The 19,933-nt window shown below is 44.7% G+C and overlaps 1 protein-coding gene across 12 annotated transcripts in view; it reads right to left on the bottom strand.

The window, feature by feature from the left end:
* The window catches only part of ICA1 (islet cell autoantigen 1), a 100,749-nt gene that overhangs the window by 7,552 nt on the left and 73,264 nt on the right, over positions 1 to 19,933 (bottom strand). For 4 of the 12 annotated variants that reach the window (XM_034401988.3, XM_034401990.3, XM_034401989.3 and 1 more), the window contains exons 12-14: positions 18,131 to 18,211; positions 17,921 to 17,962; positions 4,168 to 4,440 (exon numbers count right to left, since the gene is read on the bottom strand). In XM_034401988.3, the coding sequence (XP_034257879.1) occupies positions 4,168 to 4,440; positions 17,921 to 17,962; positions 18,131 to 18,211 (396 nt within the window). The remainder of the gene's footprint in view (positions 1 to 4,167; positions 4,441 to 17,920; positions 17,963 to 18,130; positions 18,212 to 19,933) is intronic. The other 8 variants (XM_034401991.3, XM_087892749.1, XM_087892750.1 and 5 more) reach the window with 3 other exon arrangements.

The following is a 19,933-nucleotide window of genomic DNA, read 5'->3' as shown; positions in this document are numbered from 1 at the left end:
TCTTTCTCTTTTTCTCTGTCTCCCTCTCTCTCATTCCTCTTTCTCTCATCCTTTTTTCTACCTCTCTCTCCCTCTCATCCCCATCTTTCCCTGAGAGAGAGAGAGAGAGGGAGGGAGGGAGGGAGGGAGGGAGGGAGAGAGAGAGAGAGAGAGAGAGAGTGCACATTGTGAAGTGCGCTTTTGCTGTGCAAGGCATTGCAAGAGCAGCGGGCAGGCCATGGAGGGGGTATTGGGTCTTCCCCCCACCCCTCACCAAAGGAAAGCCAGCCAGGCTTCTCCTTCCCTCCTACCCTTCCCGCTTCCTCCTGCTTCCTTCCCCCCACTCAATCCTACTTTGGAACAGAAGAGCACACTCTGGAAACACGTGTTGGGCTGACGTCGGAGCACATCTTCTGACCCTCCGGTGCTCGCTGGCAACTCTCCACGCTCCTCCAGGCCCAGTTTGCTGAGGGAGGGGAGCAGCCCTGACACCTCTGCTTCCACCCCAGATGGCCTCAGTGATTGCTGCTTGGGGAAGGCACATGAAATGAAAGCAAGCAGAAACATAGCTCTTGCTGCGGCGAAAGAGCTGAGATTGGGGAAGGCACAGACAACAGAAAGCAGCATGTTTCAAAGGCAGCGAACAGTGTCCCACTGCAAGAGCTGGGCATGCTTCTCCGCTGTCCAATTTGCCGATGGGTCGCCTATGGCAGGCCATCTCTCCTGCTGTTGTGCTTGGCGTTCGGCGTGAAGGGGAGCGCTTCCCCACACCGCCCCCTTCTTTCTCTTGGCCCTGCTGACAAGGGAAGAGGAAGGGCAGGTTTGGGGGATGGCCCCCATCCCGCAAGATCCACTTCCGCTGTTCTCTCCCAGCCCTTTTTGCTGGCGGCAGCAGCAAATGTATCGCCATGAAGGCAGAATGCTGTTGCCATGCAAAGGCAAGTGCAGGGGCGCTTTGCTCCCGCACTAAAGCTCTGACCATGCCACTGCCATGACAGGATGATGGCTCTTTCATCCCTCTGCTGCGACAGGGTGTCAGGGAGCCGCAGCAGAAGGCCCAAAGAGCTGCAAGCAGCTCCAGAGCCACAGGTTGCCGACCCCAGGTTTACACACAACCAGGTTTCAGCAAGCACAAATTGCTGAAACAGAGCAATTGTAAGAACATGTTTAATTGGATTATGAATTGACTGATCTAATAATTTTATCTTTATTTTTATTTAAGAATATTTGATTCTAACATTACAATTTTCATTAAATATGAAATATGCCTTTGGTTAAGTATAAGAATTGGCAAATTCCATTTTCCTATTAAATAATGTTGGGATTTTTACTATATTATCTTCTTTGATTCTAGCTCTCTACTTCAAAAGACCTTGGAGACTATTAATGAGAGTTGACTGGACAGGTCCTTTTTCTGTATCGGTAAAAAGGCCAAACACTATATTATATGCAGTAGTGGGCTGCAACCGGTTTAACAACCATTTTGGTGAGCACGTGCAAGTGCCTAACATGCTTGCATGCAGCACTCAAAATAAAGCAATTTGAAGCTTAGCTACTTACCTTCTAAGGCAGCCCCGGTAAGTAGAACAGCGGAGGCACAGAAATCATCTGTGCCGTGCAAATCAGCTGAGTCAGAAAGAAGGAAATATAGGATAGGATAGGGCGGGTATGGGTGGGCAGGGCCAGCTGATCATCAGAACTACTGGTCTGCCTGAACGGGTCCAAACCGGCAGCAGTCCACCACTGATTATATGTAACTCCAAACAGTTGCCCTATTACTTTTCAATTTATGTCTAAAACAAATGATTCAAATACGTGCTGATCCAGCCCATCATCTGGCCACTCTGTAGGCCGGTTATTATTATGTCTACGTCACAGATGGAAAAGAGAAAAGCACTTAGGCAATAGCTTTAGTCTGCAGGGAACAAAAACTATTAATAAAATATCAGAAAACCAAGGTCTTAGTTTTTTGCTTGACACTATCATAAAATAATATAAAGTAAACAAATGGAACTCCAAACAGGTGCACACCTGTAAATTTCATACCTCCTTATCCTGGTATACTCATTTTCTTACCTAGAAGTTTTATGCAGTGTACACCTCTACAGCTATGGTAAGATTTTATCATTCAAAAGAAGTCCATTATGCTCCTGCAGCCTGCAAGATCTTCCAAGTTAAGGAAGTCCTATAGTTTTACTATGGCTTCCAAATTTGCTCTCTTACAAAGCTGTTACTTTGAATGGGTCACTAAACAAATAGTTGTAAGTCGAAGACTACCTGTACAGTGTGTTTATGTTTTAAATGTACACACACAATCAGAAAGCCACATATTTGTAGTGATTTTTTTCAGGAACCATATAAAATGTTTTATTATTTATGCCATCACTGCAGTCAAACATATAGAGTTTACCTCCCATTCAGTATGATATTCAGCTGATCATACTGCCTGAAACATAATGGAAGTTGAAATGGTTCTTCTTCCAAAAGTCTCTGTTAAACAGGTTATAGGAGGACCTGCATGTCTCCATTCTTCAGCTTTTAATTTTAATTCTTACCTTCTGTCATTTAACTGCTGTTTAATGGAAAGCAGTCACTACTGTGAGAAATGTTATACACATTTCTTGCAATGTTTAGATCCTTTTGGTTTCTTTAATACACTTATTTATTAAATTTGTTTGCTGCCCATCAGGCCTCAAGGCGATTCTTATCCTGTATCAAGGTAAATCACATCAACTAAAATATTATTGTCTTTAGTATTTTCCAAGTATTGAGAAAGCAGCCATTTTTCTATTCAGACTTATTAAGCCAAAGAATTTGGAATTAAACCATTGAAATATATGACATATTCATATCATAGATCTGCCAGTTCTAATAGTGTCCCTTTAAAAACATTCTTTTTATTGTTACTGTATTATTTCTTCTACCTGAGTAAAGTCAGAGGAATAATTTTCTCATCAACAAATGACAACCAACCCAACCCACATTAACACTCTAGAGGAATTAAGTACCCTTAAGACTTGTCATCCCTTCATTCTAAAAATAATGAGACAATTTTTCCTTTCACCCTTTACGCCTCCCTCCCACAGCCACCATCTGCCCAAGAAACAACAGAGAAATTAACATAAAATGTTGGCAGCAGAGAAGATGTCCCACTGTATGGGGAGAACTTAAAGAACAAGAACGGTGATTTAATAAAGCATGTTTTCTTTTAAATCTTGTCCTGGAGATACATGTCTTTTAAAGTGTGACAATAATTAATCAATATTCAATGACAGCAAAACAGGTTACGATTTTAACAAAGTTAAAAAAAAATCTATCAATAAAGTTAGAATAATATAGGGAATGGAATCACCACTTTCTAGAAATTATATTTGCAAACTTCCCAGGATATGTATGCATATAATCACATTCAAGTAAAATGTGAGACAATTGTTTTAAGTTTTGTAAGCAAACTTGATTTCCCTGCCCTGTTTCTCCCAAAATAAGACATCCCTGATAATAAGCCCAATCGGGCTTTTGAGCACATGGCAATAAGGCCAAGCACTTATTTCAGGATTCAAAAAAATATAACAGGGTCTTATTTTCGGGGAAACACGGTAATATTTTTTTCCTTGGCATTTATTTACTAAACAAACTTATATAGAATTCCAGAAGGAATTCTGGGCAGCAAACAAAATTAAAATATAATACAATAAAAGACCATTTGAAATAATAAACATCATCGAGGCCTTAGTAAAACTCAAATTTATTCATCAATTGCCCCATGCCATCAGTCACCCAGTGCCTAGGGGGAAAGGCAAGTCTTCACTGGTCAGGAAATAACTCACTGCTGGTTCTGACCGTCTGTAATTTCCTATTCCCATTGTCTGAGTTGCAGTATCAATTGCGTATTGCCCAAATAAGTACAGTGAATCCATATTGCTTGATAAACCATAGTTTAAATTACATTTGTTAAATTCACATACGATAGAAAACTATGACTATTAAAAGTGTATGTGGATATTTAGAAACTATTTCGTTCCTGTCGCTTCAATGAAAGAACATTGCTACATACTATACTAGAATTTGGCACTAAACACCTACACTCATTCCTGTTTTATCTTTGGCCAAAATAATGACAGAAACAATTACGTCACCAGACAAATGACTAATTTGGGATTATAATGTCAGGTATGAAAACAAGCTTACCTTGAAGAGAACGTTGCAAATTATTCATGTTTTGGTCTAAAAGCTGAGAAGGAAGGAAGCCTGATGATGATGATTGATTGCTCTCCATTTCTCCCACAGAAGAGCTTGCCCCTGTCTCAGCAAGGGTAACCTCTCCAAAGACAGCTACCCATTCCCTGCTGAATTCACCATCATCCAAAGAAGATGCATTGAGAATCTCATTCAATAATACCATGTCATTCTTATCAGTAGGTTCAGGTTCTAGGGTGCTCACAAGCTGGTCCTTTGATACTGCTAAAAGAACAATAATATACAGATTGATAGATTAGTTAAAATAAGAATAAATGTAAGGAATAACCACCCAGATCTATCCAAAGGGAATGAATTCAGAAATAGACTACATATAAAATTCTAAGCATAGTACTATCTAAGCACTATGTAAGTACTATGATAGTACTATCATAGTATGATCTAAGCATAGTACACAAAATTGTCTGCTACAAAGTCTTACCTGTCAACAACTTCTTCAGCTTCAACCTCAATAATACATGCGCAAACAATCGATACAAATTCAAGGTAAACCGCTCCAAACGCAATTGCAGAAAATACGACTTCAGGAACAGAGTGGTCAACGCCTGGAATGCTCTACCCGACTCTGTTTTTACAGCCTCAAACCCTCACAGCTTCAACCTTAAACTGTTTACTGTGGACCTCACCCAACTCCTAAGAGGTCCGTAAAGGGGGTGTGCATAAGCACACCAGAGTGCCTACCGTCCCTGTCTTACTGTCCCCATTTATATGTATTTACTATTTTTTTCATGCTTATTTATTTATTTATTTATTTAATTTTTATACCGCCCTTCTCCCGAAGGACTTAGGGCAGTGAACAGTCAAAATAACATACATATAAAATGTGAAATAAATTTAAAATAATTAAACCAATTTGGATAAAAAACTCATCAGTTAAGAATCTTCAGCATAAAATTTAGAACAATTAGAAGAAATTTATGCTAGCCCGGCCTGGTGAAATAGAAAGGTCTTAAGTGCACGACGGAAAGTACGGAGATCTGGGATCATTCGTATCCCTGGGGGTATCCTGTTCCAAAGGGCAGGTGCCCCCACAGAAAAGGCTCTCTCCCTGGGAACCACCAATCGAGAGTGGGCACCCTGAGGAGGCCCACTCTCTGGGACCGTATTGGTTGGTGGGAGGTTATCGGTTGCAGAAGGTGGTCTCGTAGGTACCCAGGTCCTAAGCCATGGAGCACTTTAAAGGTAAGAACCAACACCTTGAAGTGCAGTCAGAAGACCACCGGGAGCCAGTGCAGCTCGCGTAGGAGAGGTGTTACATGTGAGCGCCTTGTCGCTCCCAATATCATCCACGCAGCTGCATTCTGGACCAGTTGGAGCCTCCGTGTGCACCTCAAGGGGAGCCCCATGTAGAGAACATTCCAGTAGTCCAGACGGGAAGTGACGAGGGCATGGGTGACTGTGCATAAGGAGTCCCGATCTAGAAAGGGTTGCAACTGGCGAATCAGGCGAACCTGACAGAAAGCTCCCCTGGCCACGGCCGTCATATGCTCTACTAAAGACAGCCGTGTGTCCAGGAGGACACCCAAGTTGCGAGCCCTCTCTGTGGGGGCCAATGACTCGCCCCCAATAGTCAACGATGGTATCAGCTGGCTATATCAGGATGCCGGCAGCCACAGCACTCTGTCTTGGAAGGGTTGAGTTGGAGCCTGTTTCTCCCCATCCAGATCCGCACGGCTTCAAGGCACTGGGACATCACTGCAAGGGCATCATTGGGGTGGTCTGGGGTGGAGATGTATAGCTGAGTATCATCAGCGTAAAGATGGCATTGCACCCCAAAACCATGGATGAGCTCACCCAGCGGCTTCACATAAATGTTTAACAGAAAAGGTGAAAGGACCGACTCCTGCGGCACCCCACAAATAAGGTGTCTTGAAGTCGACCTCTGCCCTCCTGCCAACAGACTGTTATGTTGTGTTACTTATGTTCATACATACTTGCTATCTTGTACATGTTCGACAAACAAATAAAAGGGCAACAGTGGGGGATGGAGAAGCGGCCAGGGCTGATTCTCCGGCGCCTTACTCTTGCTGGAACTTCTTCCACCTCTTGTTGGTGCTCGGTGTGGCAACCTGCTCTCCGCCCCAAGACACTGGCCTGACCCAGCAGCCTTGCTAACATGAGGGCTGGTAGGGTGGGAATGGGAGCTTTAAGAAGCTCAGGGCAGCAGGAAAAGGGGCTGGCCTCACCAAACCTCGCAACCCACCCTGGGGGTCAGGCTTCGAGAAAGCCGGAGTGTCCTCATCAAAAACGCTCACCCGTCAGCCAGTCTCCCTGTGTGTGTGTGTCTCTCTCTCTCTCTGTGTCTCTCTATGTCTCTGTGTATGTGTGTTTGTGTGTGTGTGTATCTCTCTTGCTCTCTCTCGCTCCCTGTCTCTGTGTCTCTTTTCACTCTCTCGGAAAGTGCAGTGAGCTCTCCTTGGGGCTCTTTGCTACTCCTTTCTTCTTTTTGGAAATCCAGGCTGGCTGAGGAATGAGCGCAAGCCACGGAGGAGGCTTCCCTCCTCCTCCTCCTGCCCCTCCCCTCCTTCTCCTCTTGTGCGCACCCTCCCGGTCCCACCACAACTGGTCAGAGGGTCACGAGAGGAGAAGGAGAGGAGGAGTGAAGACTCCATTGCAGCTTGCACTTGTTCCTCAGCCAGCCCAGATTTCCAAAAGGAAGAAAGAAAAAGGGGTAGTGAAGAGACTCAAGAGCTCGCTGGGCTTTCTGAGAGAGTGAGAAGAGACACAGAGACAGGGAGCGAGAGAGAGATAAGATACACACACACACACACACACACACACTGACATAGAGAGTCACAGACACACAGAGAGGGAGACATACAGAGAAAGGGAGTGGGGGAGAGAGAGGGGGGAGAGATAAAAAGAGTGGGGGGAGAGAGAGGGGACACACACAGAGAGAAAGATACAGAGGGGGGAGAGAAACACACACACAGAGGTACAGAGAAGGGGAGAGTGGGGGGAGAGCCACACACAGAGAGATACAGTGGGGGACACAGAGAGAGATGTCAAAAGAGTTTTGTGGCACCCCGTTTTTTTTAACAAGGGTTCTCTGCCCTAATGACCGGCTGGGTAGGCATGGCTAGGGGGATCACGTGACTGGGTGGGAGTGAGTGATGTCACACTGGCCATGCCCACCCAGATTTTGTGGCTCCCGTGTTTTCTTTTCAAATGGCTCTTTGAGTGTTTAAGGTTGCAGATCCCTGCCCTAGGCTATACAGATAGTTCCATCTGGTAAATATAATTTCCCATATAACCCTTGATTAATGTGTGCACAATTATTTAAATTTAATAAACAGTTGAGCCAAATAATCTTCTTAATATAGTTCTCCAGTTTTATATTTTGGAATCATTATGTAATCTGATCTCTCATATTTCATATTAAGCTTAACTATCTTAGTTTATGCTAGAAAGCATGCTCTGACTACTGTTAAAAAGAGACACTGTAGTACACTTCCCAATTTTTAAAAGCATCCGCAAAATTTTACCAAATAATTATTTTCACTAATAATCTAAAATATAAAATTTGTTTTTTGGCAATGTTTTCATTCTTCTTGTAAAAGGAGATATAATTTAATAAGGCTAGTAAATAAAAGGCCCAAGAGAGTTTACCTAGCAAAGAGTTTACTTTCTAGTGACATTATTCTTACTGAACTTAAAATCAAGAGTTTGGCTGAAAAAGAATGATCTTTCATTTCATTTCATTTTCATTTTATTTCATTTATATACCGCCCTACTCCCGAAGGACTCAGGGCGATGAACAGGCACAAGATAAAACACATAGAATACAAAAATTTAAGAGCAGAAGTAAAATCGAATTAAATCAATTTAGCCCAAGACAAATTTAAAACACCAGGTTAAGAACAAATTAAAATTTACATTAAAAAGAGAATGGGAGAGGTTAGGCCAGACCAGCCTGGTGAAATAAAAAGGTCTTGAAAGCGCGGCGGAAGGTGCGTAGATCCGGGATCCTCCGTATCTCCGGGGGGAGCTCGTTCCAGATAGTAGGTGCCCCCACAGAGAAGGCTCTCCCACTGGGGGCCGCCAGCTGACATTGTTTGGCCGATGGCACCCGGAGAAGTCCCTCTCTGTAAGAGCGTACCGGCCGGTGGGAGGCCGTTTGCGGCAGCAGGCCGTCCCGTAAATAACCAGGCCCTAAGCCATGGAGCTCTCTAAAGGTGGTAACCAAAACCTTGAAGCGCACCCGGAAGACCACCGGGAGCCAGTGCAGCTCGTGCAGGAGAGGTGTTATATGGGAGCGCCACGTCGCTCCCATAACCACCCACGCGGCCGCACTCTGCGCCAGTTGGAGCCTCCGGGTGCTCCTCAAGGGGAGCCCCATGTAGAGAGCGTTACAATAGTCCAGGCGGGAAGTGACGAGGGTATGAGTGACCGTGCTTAACGAGTTCCGATCCAGAAACTGGCGAATCAGACGGACCTGATGGAAAATCCTCCCGGTCACGGCCGTCAAGTGCTCTTCTAAAGACAGCCGTGAATCCAGGAGGACGCCCAAGTTGCGAGCCCTCTTTGTGGGGGCCAGCGATTCGCCCCCAATAGTCAGCAATGGCGTCAACTGACTATATTGGGATGTCGGAAACCACAGCCACTCAGTCTTGGACGGGTTGAGCCTGAGCCTGTTCCTTCCCATCCAGAGCCGCACGGCCTCCAGGCACCGGGACATCACTTCAAGGGCATCGTTGGGGTGGTCCGGGGTGAAGATGTACAGCTGAGTATCGTCAGCGTACTGGTGGTACTTCACCCCGAAACCATGGATGATCTCACCCAGCGGCTTTACATAAATGTTGAACAGAAGGGGCGAGAGGACCGACCCTTGTGGCACCTCACATATGAGGCGTCTCGGGGTCGACCTCTGCCCCCTGCCAACAGAGACTGTGACCGGTTGGAGAGAAAGAAGGAGAACCACCGCAACACGGTGCCTCCCACCCCTAACTCTTCCAACCAGTGCAGCATGATACCATGGTCGATGGTATCAAAAGCCGCTGAGAGATCTAATAGGACCAGGACAGAGGAGCAACCCCTGTCCCGAGCCCTCCAGAGATCATCCACCAACGCGACCAATGCAGTTTCCGTGCTGTACCCAGGCCTGAAGCCCAACTGGAACGGATCCAGATACGCCGTTTCATCGAGGTGCTGGGGGAGCTGTCGTGCAACCATACTCTCAACAACCTTCGCCACACAGCAAAGGTTGGAGACCGGATGATAATTAGACAACACTGCCGGGTCCAGGGAAGGCTTCCTGAGGAGAGGCCTCACCACCACCTCTTTCAAGGCGGCGGGGAAGTCACCCTCACCCAATGAAGCATTTATAATCCCCTGGAGCCAGCCTCGCATCACCTCCCGGGAAGCCAGCACTAACCAGGAGGGACACATGTCCAACAAACATGTGGACGCGTTCAGTCTACCCAGAATCCTGTCCACATCATCAGGAGTCACAGGATCAAACTCATCCCAGATAACATTCTCAAGACCTGCCCCAGTCGTCACCCCTGAACCTACCCAATCAGAGTCCAGATCTTCCCGAATCTGAGTGATTTTGTCATGCAGATACTGTACAAAATCCTCGGCTCTACCCTCCAAGGGATCCTCTTATTATGGAAGGCTGATTGGTCTTGAAATAGTGGACCTCAGTTCAGTTATTACAAATTTAGCATGACCACAATTACAATGACTGGGGATTGAGATGGTAACCATCTTGAGAAAGGTTAATTTAAAACATATTTAATTTATTTATAAGGATACATATTTCCAAGATGACTCTTCAACAATAAAAACAACTTAAAAAGAAGCAGAAAAGAGAAAAGGTATCTGAAAGAGACAACTATCCAATGCAGCAGAAAAAATGTTATGAAAAGCTCATCATCCACTAAAACCCAAAGCCTGGGGGTGGAGAGCCAAGTTTTTACTGTGTCTGAACAAAGAAGAAAATGGCCTTTCATCGCCTCCAATTCTATCTCACCTCCGATGTATTCAATAACAGAACTCCTAGCACTGTGAGATTCTCCCCTCTCGCAAGTTTGGCCCTCCCAGTTATCTAGGGCCGCCCTCAAGGACGGGTTTTGGAACCCCGAGAGGTGGTATGCTAAGAACCGGAAGCTTTGGGGTTTTTTAGATAGTTTTTCAAATTCTATTTTAAGGGGATCTGGGAGGAGGGTGGTTTCCAATGTAAATAATGAGGCTGGGGAGCCTCCCGCGAGGGGGGTGGGTTGTATGGGTTCAGGGATTAACCCGCGAGGGACGGGGTCTAGTCCATCTGAAGAGCATGGCGGAGGAGATGCAGAATCTGGGGCCAAGGAGAGGGTTAGAACTTGTGCTGTTGATAGACATTACATCAGTACTGTAGGTGGGAGGGGCAGATATGGCGGGAGTAGGGGGCCACATCAAGTTGCGGGAGTGCGCGCTCGCTGTCTTCAAGTGGTGGCACGCTCCGGCCCCCAATGCTCTTCTCGTTCCCCAGGTGGCACAGACCCTCAGGCCCTGGGCCTTCAGCTGATGCTATGCAATGCCAGGTCCGTGGTAAATAAAGCCCCCCTCATTTGTGATCTTGTTCAGGAGGGGGGAGCGGACCTGGTGGGTATTACGGAGACCTGGTTGGGCCAGGAGGGGGGAGTCCCTCTCATAGAGATGTGCCCACCCGATTTCCGGGCATTTCATCAGCCAAGGTCACAGGGAAGGGGCGGGGGGGTGGCAGTTATCATTAAAGAGGGTCTTAGTCCGAGGGAGGCCACTGTTCCTCAGACGGCCGGATGTGAGTCCCTCCTTGTGAAGTGGGGTCATGGGGTGCAGATGGGCCTGCTGGTTACGTACCTGGCTCCCTGCCACGTGGCAGCGGCCTTGCCTGAACTACTCAACGTTATAGCCGCGGTGGCGATTGATACCCCTAGACTTATGGTCATGGGGGACTTCAACCTGCCATCCGTCGGTGAGGCATCTGAGGTGGCTCAGGAGTTCATGGCTTCCATGACGGCCATGGACCTGACCCAGTTAGTTCATGGCCCTACTCACACGGGGGGGAAACACGCTGGACCTGGTTTTTGTCTCTGGTCAGTGGCTGAGTGGTCTCGAGATAGGGGATATAGCGATTGAGCCCTTGTCATGGTCAGATCACTCCCTCCTTCGCTTTGACCTTCGAACCGCCACACCCCGCCGCAGGGAGGCGGAACCGATGAGGTGGTTCCGCCCCAGGCGCCTGATGGACCCGGATAGGTTCCAGACGGAGCTTGGGCCATTTCCTGAGGCTCTGGCACACGGCTCGACTGAAGACCTAGTGGCTGTCTGGGATAGGGCGGCCGCTGGAGCTTTGGACCGGGTCGTGCCTTTGCGGCCTCTGACCCGGCGTCGATCTCACCTGGCTCCCTGGTTCACCGAGGAGCTGAGGGAGATGAAACGCCGGAAAAGACGCCTGGAGAGCAGTTGGAGGGCCAGCCGTTCTGAATCTGACCGAACACTGGTAAGGTCTCATATTAAGACCTACCTGGTGGCAATAAAAGCGACAAAGTGTAATTATTTTTCTGCTCTTATTGCGTCATCAGATAATCACCCGGCCGCCCTGTTTAGGGTGACCCGCTCCCTGCTCCACCAGGAAGCGCGGAAGGACCCCTTGGAGGGTAGAGCCGAGGACTTTGTACAATATCTGTATGACAAAATCGCTCAGATTCGGGAAAATTTGGACTCTGACTGGGTAGATTCGGGAGGGAGGATGGAGGCAAGTCTTGAGAATATTATCTGGGAAGAGTTTGATTCTGTGACTCTGAAAAACGTGGACAAGATACTGGGCAGACTAAGCGCGGCCACATGTTTACTGGACCCGTGTCCCTCCTGGCTGGTGCTGGCCTCTCGGGAGGTTACACGAGGCTGGCTCCAGGGGATTATAAATGCTTCCTTGAGAGAGGGTGTCTTCCCTGCTGCCTTGAAGGAGGCGGTGGTGAGGCCTCTCCTCAAGAAGCCTTCTCTGGACCCAGCAGTGTTGGCTAATTACCGTCCAGTCTCCAACCTTCGCTTCATTGCGAAGGTTGTTGAGAGTGTGGTAGTGCGACAGCTTCCTCAGTACTTGGATGAATCGGCTTATCTAGATCCATTCCAGTCGGGCTTCAGGCCTGGATACAGCACGGAAACGGCATTGGTCGCATTGGTAGATGATCTCTGGAGGGCCCGGGACAGGGGTTGCTCCTCTATCCTGGTCCTATTAGACCTCTCAGCAGCTTTTGATACCATCGACCATGGTATCATGCTGCACCGGTTGGAAGAGTTAGGGGTGGGGGGCACCGTGTTGCGGTGGTTCTCCTCCTTTCTATCTGATCGGTCGCAGTCTGTGTTGACAGGGGGGCAGAGGTCGACCCCGAGGCCCCTTGTATGTGGGGTGCCACAGGGGTCGGTTCTCTCACCCCTTCTGTTCAACATTTATGTGAAGCCGCTGGGTGAGATCATCCGTGGTTTTGGGGTGAAGTATCATCAGTATGCTGATGATACTCAGCTATACATCTCCACCCCGGACCACCCCAATGATGCCCTTAAAGTGATGTCCCAGTGCCTGGAGGCTGTACGGATCTGGATGGGGAGGAACAGACTCAGGCTCAACCCATCCAAGACCGAGTGGCTGTGGTTTCCGACATCCCGATATAGTCAATTGGTGCCATCACTGACTATTGGGGATGAGTCATTGCCCCCCACGGAGAGGGTTCGCAACTTAGGCGTCCTCTTGGACTCACGGCTGTCTTTAGAAGAACACTTGACGGCTGTGGCCAGGAGGTCTTTTTATCAGGTTCGCCTGATTCGCCAGTTGCGTCCCTTTCTGGATCGGGACTCGTTAAAAACGGTCACTCATGCCCTCGTCACTTCACGCCTGGACTACTGTAATGCTCTCTACATGGGGCTCCCCTTGAAGAGCACCCGGAGGCTCCAGCTGGTCCAGAATGCGGCCGCGCGGGTAGTTATGGGAGCAGCATGGCGCTCCCATGTGGCTCCCCTCCTGCGCGAGCTGCACTGGCTCCCTGTGGTCTTCCGGGTGCGCTTCAAGGTCTTAGTTACCACCTTTAGAACGCTCCATGGCTTAGGACCGGGGTACTTACGAGACCGCCTTCTGCCACCAATAGCCTCTCACCGCCCAGTACGCTCCCATAGAGAGGGGCTTCTCAGGGTGCCGTCAGCCAAACAATGTCGACTGGCGGCCCCCAGGGGGAGAGCCTTTTCTGTGAGGGCACCCACCATCTGGAACGAGCTCCCCCCAGAGATACAGAAGATTCCGGATCTGCGCACTTTCCGCCGTGCCCTCAAAACATTCCTGTTTCAGCAGGCCGGCCTGGCCTAACTTTCCCTTTATATTGCTTTTTGATTTTATTTTAAACTGGGATGTCTTGAATTATCTAGGACCAGAATGTTTAGTATATTTTAATTGGTTTTTTTATTATTAACGTTTGTATTACATGTATTTTTATCGTTCGCTGTTCACCGCCCTGAGTCCCTTAGGAATAGGGCGGTATATAAATTTAATAAATAAATAAATAAATAAATAAATAAATACAGTAGGCACCATATAAATCTCTGAGAAAATGCTATTCCAGAGGGCAGGTGCAACAACAGAGAAGGCGTACTCTCTGGGTGCCATCAGATGACATTATTTGAACAATGGTATTTAGAACATGGCAGTATTAAACCAGCTAGTTTGAGAGACCAAGGCTAGAAACCAAGGGAACATGAATTCTAGTCTCATTTTAGGCTTAAAGCCAACTGTGTAACTGGGCCAGTCATTCTCCCTTGGCTGTAGGAAACAGGCAATGGCAAGTCACTTTTAAAATCTTACCAAGACTTGTCCAGGCAGTTGCCAGGAGTCAAAAGCACACACACACACGCACACACACACACACATTACTGCAGATAGCCTTGAAGATTTAAATAGAGAAAATAAAATAAAAGAACTAAATCTGGATTGTTAAATAAATCAGAAAATGAATTAACTAGCAAATTATAAGGCTGTACAAAATCCCTAAAGCAATCAATTTCATGAAGGTTTTTTTAAAAAAAGGCTTCCTTCAAAGCTGCTTTGTGAAGCAACGTAATAATTTGAAATAAGACTGAAGTGGAACACCATGTTGTTTAATTTAGTTTTGGTGTTATGACACCAAAGTGCTGTGGAAGCTGCAGCACAAGTGCAGGCAGGGGAGAGGGTGCTGCAGTGCAATGCAAACAGATGCCACAGCATGGTCCATATGGAGATGGGCAGGGGCTGCAGTGCAGCATAAATGTGTAAGTGTGATATAGGACAGTAGGTGTATTAGGTATTATGGCCTGGCATGAATGCAGTTGGGCGAGGGTGGTACCTGTTACCACCTGGCACTAGTGCATCCAGATGAGAAGCTGTCCTCCTCTCTGAGCCCACACTCATCATGCCACCTAGAAGTTCCTTTGGAACAAAGCAACTACTTGCTTTGCTGATATTTTGGTCTTTTTATTTTGTAATTCTTTTTCCATATATTTATTCTTCGCTTGCCATATTGAAGAGGAAAAAATCTATATTCATTTTCTCGTATTAATAAATTATTCTGCAAAGCAATCCAAAAAATATGGAAATTATGTATTATAATTAGAGTACAATTTTTTCCATTCGGTGAGATTACGGGGGGGGGGGGATGTTTGCAAATGAGAATGGCCATTGATGAAACATCTAAACCTACAGCTTCAGTTTTTATGATTATTCATGCTATTGAAGTGATAGCCATGAAACTATACTTTTGAGCTTCACATAGACTAAAGTTATGTATTCAGGTTTTTTTCTTAAAACAATTATACATGTGGTTTAAATTCAGTTTCATTTACTAAGGACAAGTTGGATTAGATGATGCAAACACAAATAACAATAGGTCATATAGGAGGAACTAAGGAGAGCAAATTTGAATATTAAATAGTAATACTTAATTTGAGTTGAGCATGGCCATTTCCTATACATGTACTTGTTTCTGGTAATTGATAAGTAATTTGCCATTGCCACTTTCTCAGTTTTAAAACAATATTTTTGATTCTAACATAAAACTTTGCTATTGGCTTGTAATTTCCCATCCAAGTCTTAAACAGTTAGATCAGTGTTTCCTAAGCCTGGCAAACTGAAGGTGAGAATTCTCAGCAGTGGATATGCTGACTGTGGCATTCTAAGAGTTGGATCCATATTTTGGAAATTGACAAGGTTTGGAAACTCTGATTAGACACTACTCAGCCTTCTGAAATCAATAGCTCTTGATCTAAACCACATTTAGAACCAGAATTTCTGTAAGTAAACAAGACAGTTGTTAAATGAGATTATGACACTTTTTGCCACAGTTGTTTATCACTGTAATTGCCCAAATTCTGACCAAGTGACAGCAGGGAGACCAGTATGAGACCAGTTGTAGGTCACCTTTGAAGTTGTAGCTTCAAATGGTAGCTAAATGAATGGTTGTAAGTAAGCAACTACCTGTATAAGGTAGGTAGTACTAAACATACATGACTGACAGACAGACAGAGATCAATCATCCCTGGCATTGAACATTCACCAAATAAATGGTCATTACATCTATTTATACTTTTATTCTGTTATTTGTCAATGATTTAGTTTATCTGATTTTTTTAATGCTTCCTCATAAACATCCTTTGAAATTGACAAGGTTTGGAAACTCTGAGTTAGACACTACTAACCTTTTGAATTTTGAAAATCTATTTTCACTGATTGCTTATTTCTCAAGAGAAATAAACTCACACTTTGGGTATCAAATATTATTTTAAAACTTGTGTTTTTATAATTTCCATTAGCTCTTAATAGCTATGGGCTTTAACAAGATGCATATTTCCTAAAAACATTACAGGCTGCAAAAAACTTAAAAGATATGTGGGCATATACTACAATATGCTTTTCACCATACATTGCATATCAAGCTATTTCTTACAAATATATCATTTATAGGATAAGATAGCATTTATTCAGATAGAGAAAGTTGGAAAAATAGTGGTTATCTAGTTAGTATTTATACTAATCATTATCTTGGGTCTAGATCAAGTGAAAATAAATATTCCAAAAAAGAATGTGAATTGTGTCAAAACCAAATATGGCATAGACAACAATTTTTGGGATCAGGGACACATCTGAGTTTGGAAAGCATGTGGTGGGCGTATTCAGAATGGGTACTTTAGGAGTCTGTACTCTTTACAAAATACTGTCATGTTGGGCATGAATAGTTGTAGAATAAGAGTTACCCAAAAGCAAACTAACCTACCAAGATTCTCCGTACTCAAATGCATCCACAGATTCTAATGTTGTCATCAAAATGACAATAACAGTATTGTACGGTTGAGATGCAAACACTGTCCTTTTGTACACGGATGGGACATCATCTCACATAGACAAGAAGGATAGAGCTTGCATAACGGCAGCGTGACATTATTTGCCATGTTTATTCCTCTGCAACATAGAGATGTATCTGTCTCTACTTCAAGACTTTTATGATGCCAAAAGGCAATGCTTAAATAAAGAATATACCAGAGGCTGATGTTTTACCCATTCCCAATTTATATTTTATTTAAAATCATTTTTAATTATTGAAGTCAGGTAGGGTAGGAACCCTGTGGGACACCAAGACACTATCCAAAAATATAGCAAAGTTCTAGGAATTGAAATTATCTATTGCTGAAATATGAGAAATAATCTTTAGATTTTACTAGTCAATACTGCAGAATAACACAGAATACAGAATAATAGAGTTGGAAGGGACCTTGGAGCAGTGATGGGTTGCTCCTGGTTCGCAATGGTTCACAAGAACCGGTAGTAAAAATTTGTAGTAATTTGGAGAACCAGTAATAACATTGGCTGGCCATGCCCCCAAACCGGTCCCCGGCCCTGTTGCTGCTCGCTTACCCCGCCCACCTCATCAGAGGCTTTTTTTAAAAAAAAAAACATTTAAAAGCATTTTTTCTACAACCTCTTCGGCCGAAGAGGTTGTAGAAAAAAAAAATGCCTTTAAAAGCCGGTGGCAATCCCAGCTGAGTTGCCTGATCATCAGAGGCTTCTAATAATAAATGCCTTTAAAAGCCTCTGGCGATCCCAGCTGAGTTGCCTGATGGTCAGAGGCTTCTAAAAGCATTTTTTTCTGCAACCTTTCTTAAGGTTGTAGAAAAAATGCTTTTAAAAGTAAAAAAATAAAAAGTTGGCCACACCCACTCAGTCACATTACCCCCACCAAGCCACGCCCACAAAATAAACCACGCCCACAGAACTGGTAGTAAAAATTTTTAGATCCCACCGCTGCCTTGGAGGTCTTCTAGTCCAATCCCCTGCTCAAGCAGGAGATCCTATATACTATTATCTCTATATAAGAGATTACTATACTATACCTTATACAAATGGATGTCCAGTTGCTTCTTAAAAGCCTTCAGTGATGAAGCACCCACAACTCTGTAGACAAGCTGTTTCAACATTTGCCAGGATAAGTGTGAAACAAACAAGCTTTCTACAAACCATATAATGTGGTCCACGAAACATGCCTTGTTGAAAACCCAATGGGAGAATAGCTAATGCATAAATGAAGTTTGACATCAGAGTAACAAGTGAATGTTCTTTTGTAATACTTAAACATTTGGTTAATGAGCACATTGAAAAACACCTAGCCTCTGTATAAAATTGATGTAGCCAATAAAACATTTTACATACCATTTTCTCCATGCTTCAACTCTAATAAGTGATCCATAACTTCTAAAAAAGAGAAAATTTGAAGAAACAACTTATCTACAGACTTCTGTAAGTTTCATACTTAGAACAAGTAATCCTATTGAAAATTATCTGGGAACAGGTTCCACTGAACTCAGTGAAACTTATTTCTGAAGTATTTATATAGTTGCAGTGCATATCTAAAAAACATACCTGAATTTTCTCTGTGGTTGAAGTTCTCTCCAAAAGTACTCAGCATGTCATTAGCATCTTCTGCTGTAACCAAAATGTTTTCTAGGTAAAATCAAATTCAGCAAAGTAAAGAACAATACTGAAGATGGCCAGTGCCTCTTAGATTTTTCTATCTGATCATTTTACTACTGGGGCTTTTCATTTAGCCTGAAATAATCCTGAAGAAAGGATTAATCAGTAATAAGGGTTTTATTAATCAGAACATATTTTTGATAAATCTAGATTAATACAAGGTAATTAATGAAATTATTGTTGTTAGTTGCAAAGTCGTGTCTGACCTATCGTAGCCCCATGGATAACTTTCCTCCAGGCCTTCCTGTCCTCTACCATCCCCTGGAGTCCATAATCTCACGCTGATTGCTTCAGTGACTCCATCCAGCCACCACATTCTCACCACATCCCCTTCTTCTTTTGCCCTCAATCGTTCTCAACATTAGGCCCTTCTCCAGTGAGTCCTTCCTGCTGCATTAGGTGGCCAAAGTATTTGAGTTTCATCTTCAGGATCTGGCCTTCTAAAGAGCAGTCAGGATTGATCTCCTCTAGGACTGACTGGTATGATTGCCTTGCAGTCCAAGGGACTTGCAGGAGTCTTCTCCAGCAGCATAGTTCAAAGGCCTCAATTCTTTGGCACTCAGCCTTCCTTATGGTCCAACTTTCACAGTCATATATTGCAACTGGGAAAACCATAGCCTTGACTATATGCACTTTTGTTGGCAGGATGATATCTCTGCTTTTTAGTATGCTGTTTAACTTTGCCATAGCTTTCCTCCCCAGGAGCAAGCGTCTTTTAATATCTTGGCTGTAATCCCTATGTGCAGTGATCTTGGAGCCCAGGGAAATAAAATCTGTTACTATCTCCGTTTCTTCCCCATCTATTTGCCAGGAATTGGGAGGGCCGGGAGCCATTATCTTAATTTTCTTAATGTTGAGTTTTAAGCCAACTTTTGCACTCTCCTCCTTCACCTGCATCAGAAAGCTCTTTACTTTCTGCCATTAGAGTGGTATCATCTGTATATCTGAGGTTGTTGATATTTCTCCCGGCAATCTTAATTCCATTTTGTGATTCATCTAGCCCCGCCTTTCTCATGATGTGCTCTGCATATAAGTTAAATAGGCAGGGTGACAGTATACAGCCTTGCCAAACTCCTTTCTTAATTTTGAACCAATCAGTGGTTCTGTGTCCAGTTCTCACTGTTGCTTCTTGACCAGTGGTGGTATTCAGCCAGTTCTATCCGGTTCGTGTGAACCGGTAGCGGTAGCTGTGGGAGGCTCTGCCCACCCATCCAGTTATCATAATGTCCCATTTTTGATGCTCTGCGCATGCGCTGAAGGCCCGCACACTTTTGCGAACCAGTAGCGAAGGTAAGTGAACACCACCCCTGTTCTTGACCCACATATAGGTTTCTCAAGAGACAAATAAGATGGTCTGGTACTCCCATCTCTTTCAGAACTTGCCACAATTTGTTGTGATCCACACAATCAAAGGCTTTAGCATAGTCAATGAAGCAGAAGTAGATGTTTTTCTGGAACTCCCTAGCTTTCTCCATGATCCAGCGTATGTTGGCAATTTGATCTCTAGTTCCTCTGCCTCTTTGAAATCTTGCCTGCATTTCTGGTAGTTCTCAATCCACATACTGCTAGAGCCTAGCTTGTAGGATTTTGAGCATAACTTTGCTAGCATGTGAAATGAGTGCAATGGTGTGGTAGTCTGAACATTCTTTGGCATTGCCCTTCTTTGGAATTGGAATGTAAACTGACCTTTTC

This window comes from Pantherophis guttatus, chromosome 4 (assembly GCF_059756535.1).
Source record: "Pantherophis guttatus breed Tessera chromosome 4, ASM5975653v1, whole genome shotgun sequence".
Classification (NCBI taxonomy): Eukaryota; Metazoa; Chordata; class Lepidosauria; order Squamata; family Colubridae; genus Pantherophis; species Pantherophis guttatus.
The sequence above is the reverse complement of the archived record's forward strand: the minus strand, read 5'-3'. Positions and strand labels throughout refer to the sequence as shown.